This window comes from Rhinoderma darwinii, assembly GCF_050947455.1.
Source record: "Rhinoderma darwinii isolate aRhiDar2 chromosome 12 unlocalized genomic scaffold, aRhiDar2.hap1 SUPER_12_unloc_5, whole genome shotgun sequence".
In the NCBI taxonomy this organism is placed as follows: Eukaryota; Metazoa; Chordata; class Amphibia; order Anura; family Rhinodermatidae; genus Rhinoderma; species Rhinoderma darwinii.
Genome location: NW_027461876.1, coordinates 1,117,671 through 1,125,126, shown reverse-complemented (window position 1 = coordinate 1,125,126; position 7,456 = coordinate 1,117,671). Strand labels below are relative to the sequence as shown.

General features: G+C 45.4%; 1 protein-coding gene across 1 annotated transcript; it reads left to right on the top strand.

Moving 5' to 3' along the window:
- The first annotated feature begins 5,267 nt into the window (after window positions 1-5,267).
- On the top strand, window positions 5,268-7,212 carry LOC142698172 (protein kinase C-like 1). Its single transcript, XM_075847831.1, has 2 exons — window positions 5,268-5,516; window positions 6,681-7,212. The coding sequence occupies exons 1-2, from the start codon at window positions 5,268-5,270 to the stop codon at window positions 6,978-6,980; spliced, it is 549 nt and encodes a 182-aa protein (XP_075703946.1). The 3' UTR covers window positions 6,981-7,212.
- Window positions 7,213-7,456: the final 244 nt, after the last annotated feature.

Below are 7,456 nucleotides of genomic sequence, written 5' to 3'. Positions count from 1 at the left end.
CCCCAGACCAGACCCCCAAATTAATGCAGACCCCAGACCGGACCCCTAAATAAATGCAGACCCCAGACTAGATCCCTATTTAAATACAGACACCAGACCCCTAAATAAATGCAGACCCTAGACCAGACCCATAAATAAATACAGACCCCAGACCAGACCCCTAAATCAATGCAGACCACAGACCAGACCCCTAAATATTTACAGACCCCAGACCAGACCCCGTAAATAAATTCAGACCCCAGACTAGACCCATAAATAAATATAGACCCCAGACCAGACCCCTAAATAAATACAGACCCCAGACTAGACCCCTAAATAAATGCAGACCCCAGACTAGAATCCTAAATAAATGCAGACCCCAGACCAGACTCCTAAATAAATACAGACCCCAGACCAGATTCCTAAATAAATGCAGACCCCAGATCAGACTCCTAAATGAATACAGACCCCAGACCAGACCCCCAAATAATTACAGACCCCAGACCAGACGCCTAAATAAATTCAGACCCCTGACCGGACCCCTAAATAAATTCAGACCCCTGACCGGACCCCTAAATAAATACAGACCCCTGACTGGACCCCTAAATAAATACGGACCCCAGACCAGACCTCTAAATAAATACAGACCCCAGACTAGACCCCCTAAATGAATACAGACCCCAAACCAGTCCCCTAAATAAATACAGACCCCATACGGAACCCCTAAATAAATACAGACCCCAAACCAGACCCCTAAATAAAAACAGACCCCAGACCAGACCCCTAAATAAATACAGACCCCCGACCAGACACCTAAATAAATGCAGACCCCAGACCAGTCCCCTAATTAAATACAGACCCCAGACCAGACAGCTGAATAAATACGGACCCCAGATCAGGCCCCTAAATAAATGCAGACCCCAGACCAGACCCCTAAATCAATGGAGACCACATACCAGTCTCCTAAATAAATACAGACCCCAGACCGGACCCCTAAATAAATACAGACCCCAGACTAGACCCCTAAATAAATGCAGACCCCAGACTAGACCTCTAAATAAATGCAGACCTTAGACCAGACCCCTAAATAAATAAAGACCCAAGACTAGACCCCTAAATGAATACAGACCCCAAACCAGACCCCTAAATAAATAAAGACACAAGACTAGACCCCTAAATAAATGCAGACCCAAGACCAGACCCCTAAATCAATGGAGACCACATACCAGTCTCCTAAATAAATACAGACACCAGACCCCTAAATAAATGCAGACCCCAGACTAGACCCCCTAAATGAATACAGACCCCAGACCAGACCCCTAAATAAATACAGACCCCAGACCTCTAAATAAATACAGACCCTAGACCAGACCCCTAAATAAATACAGACCCCAGACCAGAACCCTAAATCAATGCAGACCCCAGACCAGACCCCTAAATAAATACAGACCACAGACCAGACCCCTAAATAAATACAGACCCCAGACAAGACCCCTAAATAAATACAGACCCCAGACCAGACCCCTAAATAAATACAGACCCAGACTAGACCCCTAAATAAATACAGACCCCAGACCAGACCCCTAAATTAATACAGACCCCAGACCAGACCCCTAAATAAAGACAGACCCAAGACTAAACCCCTAAATGAATACAGACCCCAGACCAGACCCCTAAATAAATACAGACCCCAGACCAGACCCCTAAATAAAGACAGACCCAAGACTAAACCCCTAAATGAATACAGACCCCAGACCAGACCCCTAAATAAATACAGACCCCAGACCAGACCCCTAAAAAAAAACAGACCCAAGACTAGACCCCTAAATGAATACAGACCCCAGACAAGACCCCTAAATCAATGCAGACCACAGACCAGACCCCAAGATAATTATAGACCCCGGCCAAGACACCTAAATAAACTAAGACCCCAGACTAGACCCCTAAATAATTACAGACCCCAAACCAGACCCCTAAATAAATGCAGACCCCAGACCAGACCCCTAAATCAATGGAGACCACATACCAGTCTCCTAAATAAATACAGACCCCAGACCGGACCCCTAAATAAATACAGACCCCAGACTAGACCCCTAAATAAATTCAGACCCCAGACTAGACCTCTAAATAAATGCAGACCTTAGACCAGACCCCTAAATAAATAAAGACCCAAGACTAGACCCCTAAATGAATACAGACCCCAAACCAGACCCCTAAATAAATAAAGACACAAGACTAGACCCCTAAATAAATGCAGACCCAAGACCAGACCCCTAAATCAATGGAGACCACATACCAGTCTCCTAAATAAATACAGACACCAGACCCCTAAATAAATGCAGACCCCAGACTAGACCCCCTAAATGAATACAGACCCCAGACCAGACCCCTAAATAAATACAGACCCCAGACCAGACCTCTAAATAAATACAGACCCTAGACCAGACCCCTAAATAAATACAGACCCCAGACCAGAACCCTAAATCAATGCAGACCCCAGACCAGACCCCTAAATAAATACAGACCACAGACCAGGCACCAAAATAAACACTGACCCAAGACTAGACCCCTAAATAAAGACAGACCCAAGACTAAACCCCTAAATGAATACAGACCCCAGACCAGACCCCTAAATAAATACAGACACCAGACCCCTAAATAAAGACAGACCCAAGACTAAACCCCTAAATGAATACAGACCCCAGACCAGACCCCTAAATAAATACAGACCCCAGACCCCTAAAAAAAAACAGACCCAAGACTAGACCCCTAAATGAACACAGACACCAGACCCCTAAATAAATACAGACCCCAGACAAGACCCCTAAATCAATGCAGACCACAGACCAGACCCCAAGATAATTATAGACCCCGGCCAAGACACCTAAATAAACTAAGACCCCAGACTAGACCCCTAAATAATTACAGACCCCAAACCAGACCCCTAAATAAATACAGACCCCAGAGCAGAACCCTAAATCACTGCAGACCACAGACCAGACCCCTAAATAAATACAGACCCCAGACCAGATTTCTAAATAAATGCAGACCCCAGACCAGACCCCTAAATAAATACAGACCCAAGACTAGACCCCTAAATAAATGCAGACCCCAGACTAGACCCCTAAATAAATGCAGACCCCAGACTAGACCTCTAAATAAATGCAGACCTTAGACCAGACCCCTAAATAAATAAAGACCACAGACCAGGCACCAAAATAAACACTGACCCAAGACTAGACCACTAAATAAAGACAGGCCCAAGACTAAACCCCTAAATGAATACAGACCCCAGACCAGACCCCTAAATAAATACAGACCCCAGACCCCTAAATAAAGACAGACCCAAGACTAAACCCCTAAATGAATACAGACCCCAGACCAGACCCCTAAATAAATACAGACCCCAGACCAGACCCCTAAAAAAAACCAGACCCAAGACTAGACCCCTAAATGAACACAGACCCCAGACCAGACCCCTAAATAAATACAGACCCCAGACAAGACCCCTAAATCAATGCAGACCACAGACCAGACCCCAAGATAATTATAGACCCCGGCCAAGACACCTAATAAACTAAGACCCCAGACTAGACCCCTAAATAAATGCAGACCCCAGACCGGACCCCTAAATAAATACAGACCCCAGACTAGACCCCTTAATAAATAAAGACCCCCAGACCAGACCCCCAAATTAATGCAGACCCCAGACCGGACCCCTAAATAAATGCAGACCCCAGACTAGATCCCTATTTAAATACAGACACCAGACCCCTAAATAAATGCAGACCCTAGACCAGACCCATAAATAAATACAGACCCCAGACCAGACCCCTAAATCAATGCAGACCACAGACCAGACCCCTAAATATTTACAGACCCCAGACCAGACCCCGTAAATAAATTCAGAACCCAGACTAGACCCATAAATAAATATAGACCCCAGACCAGACCCCTAAATAAATACAGACCCCAGACTGAACCCCTAAATAAGTACATACCCCAGACTAGACCCCTAAATAAATGCAGACCCCAGACTAGAATCCTAAATAAATGCAGACCCCAGACCAGACTCCTAAATAAATACAGACCCCAGACCAGACTCCTAAATAAATGCAGACCCCAGATCAGACTCCTAAATGAATACAGACCCCAGACCAGACCCCGAAATAATTACAGACCCCAGACCAGACGCCTAAATAAATTCAGACCCCTGACCGGACCCCTAAATAAATACAGACCCCTGACTGGACCCCTAAATAAATGCAGACCCCAGACCGGACCCCTAAATAAATACGGACCCCAGACCAGACCTCTAAATAAATACAGACCCCAGACTAGACCCCCTAAATGAATACAGACCCCAAACCAGTCCCCTAAATAAATACAGACCCCATACGGAACCCCTAAATAAATACAGACCCCAAACCAGACCCCTAAATAAAAACAGACCCCAGACCAGACCCCTAAATAAATACAGACCCCCGACCAGACACCTAAATAAATGCAGACCCCAGACCAGTCCCCTAATTAAATACAGACCCCAGACCAGACAGCTGAATAAATACGGACCCCAGACCAGGCCCCTAAATAAATGCAGACCCCAGACCAGACCCCTAAATCAATGGAGACCACATACCAGTCTCCTAAATAAATACAGACCCCAGACCGGGCCCCTAAATAAATACAGACCCCAGACTAGACCCCTAAATAAATGCAGACCCCAGACCGGACCCCTAAATAAATACAGACCCTAGACCAGACCTCTAAATAAATACAGACCCCAGACTAGACCCCCTAGATGAATACAGACCCCAGACCAGACCCCTAAATAAATACAGACCCCATACGGAACCCCTAAATAAATACAGACCCCAAACCAGACCCCTAAATAAAAACAGACCCCAGACCAGACCCCTAAATAAATACAGACCCCTAAATATAAACCCAGATTCTATATTGTGGATGAAAAGGGTTTTGCCAATAACCTGAGCAAATAACCGTTGTTTATCTCTACTGTAGGAGTGGCATGTATTGCTACTGTGTTCTGCAGACCCCTGACCAGGCCATAAGAAACCCTGGTTGGGAAACACAGCTCTGGACACTAGACTGGCACTCATGATGCCCACATCAGACGTGGCAGAGCAGGTTACTGCCAGGCAGGTGCCACCTGAGGATTCCATGACCTCTGACATCATGTGACCTGCACACGACCAACTGCCGTTTACTTTCAACTGTCGACGGCAGCGATCGGACTGAAGTCTACAGGTAGGAAGATATTGGTGAAAATGGCGTCCAATGGACATGGAGAAGACAGCGAGAAGAGAGAAGAGGAGAAGAGAAAGAGGGAGGAGGACAGCGTCACCGGATTCAAGAAGATGACGAAGAAGAGGAGAGGAGCCAAGGACAGAGGATTGGAGGATGAGGAGCCAAGACCTGGGAGCAGCCAAGACCCTGGAACATCCAGCCCCTATGCCAGGCTTACCATCAGCTGCTTCACCATCCACCAGGTCCTGGGTAGGGGCAGCTTTGGCAAAGTGAGTATAATATCGAAATATTTCATTTTATAGGGTGGTAAACCTAAAGTTGACCTTTTATCTCCATCAATTGTTCTCTGTTGTCACCATGTTATGCTGGATGGATGATGGGTGTAGTGTTCTCCTATGGGATGCCTAATAGGACATCCAGAAGTATTCCTGCCCCCATAACCACTACTTTAGTGTTTCATTTTAGTATTTTTCTGTCGACATATGAGAGATTTGATTTTTGGGGGCACGAGTTGTAGTTTTTAATGGCTCCATTCAATGTACCATATCATTTACTGGGAACATTGTAAAAGGCTGGTTCTTTTTAGTTGAAATAGCAAAAAAAAACAAAACAGCAATTCCTCCATTGGTTTAATAATTTGGCTTTTATGGCGTTAACTAAGTGGTAAAAATGACACGTTACCTTTATTCTGCGGGTCAGCACAATAACGGGGATACCAAAATTATATTGTTTTATTTTTTATACTTTTTATCCAATAAAAACAATTTGTAAAAACATTAATTTGTTGTGTCTCCATATTCTGAAACCCAGAATTGTTTTTATTTTTCTGTTGATGGGGCGGTGTGAGGACTTGTTTTTTGTGGGGCGAGCTGTACTGTTTATTGGTACTATTTTGGGTTACATAAAACTTTTAATCACTTTTTAACTTTTTATTCCATTTTTCGAGGAGCTAAACAAAACGAAATAGAAAAAAGTTTATTTATTTATTTTGACTGCAATATTTATGTATCGCTTGAATTGTTCTTTTAGCCTCCTCCTATTAAGCTTAGTAGGAGGACCAAGTTGGCAGACCTTGGGGTCTTCATTAGGCCCCCTGGCTGCCATGTCAACTATCTACACACTGTGATAGCGTTGCGGGTAGGGGTGATGGGGTGACAGCGGGAGCTTACCTCTATTTAACTGTTTAGATGCCACGGTCGCTATTATAGCGTATGATCCTGCTCCATACTACCCTCACCAACTAAGATAATTATGTCAAATGTGGGTAAGGCGTGAAGACCTCTCCATACAGGACCCAACAGCAGACACTGCATTATGCTGGGAGCTCAGCTTTGTTCTGCTGTAGAGTCCTGGGCACTACCCGACTGACCCACCTCTCTGTCCACCCCTGTTCCTTCTTCTTCTCATGAGGAATGTCCATTTGTTTTCCTCAGGTGGTCCTGGCATCAGTCCCCGGCCGAAACACCTACATGGCCGTAAAAATGATCACCAAACGGGACAATACGGACGAAATTATGAGAGAGCGGCGGATACTCCTAGCGGCCAGACACTGCCCGTTCCTATGCCACCTCTATGCCGCACATCAATCTGAGGAGCGGGCATTTTTTATCACGGAGTATCTGTCCGGTGGCAGCCTGGAGGCTTTGATCAGGATGTGCGGCTGCTTGAACATCGGCAACGTAAGGCGAGTAAATAATCAGGAGACTGAGGGGGGTGGAAAGAAGAAAAGGTGAGGGGGGAGGTCAGATGAAGGATAATACAGAGAATGCAGAATACAGGCTGCCATAATCAGCGCCTCCTCTCTGCTAGAGACCGCACACACTCCATCATAACATGATATTAGGGAATTGATAGAGGAAGATTTCATGACATTGAGACTCCGCTCTGTTCTCCCCATCAGATTCTACACAGCAGAGATGATATGTGGCCTCCAGTTCCTCCATGGACACAACATCGTCCACCGGTAAGCAGAACTTCCCCCTTCTTTCATTCTCCTTTACATGCTGGAAACAGTGCACCCAGCTTTCCTGTATTCCTGAATGGCTATTCTGCTTGGTGGTGCAATGACCCATCCCCCGTCTCCTGGATCACTGGGCGGATTTGTCATTCTCTCGTCTTATTTCTTTGCAGAGATCTAAAGCCGGAGAATATAATGTTGGATGCAGATGGCCACGTCCGTATCATCGACCTGGGATTGGCCCAAGATGGC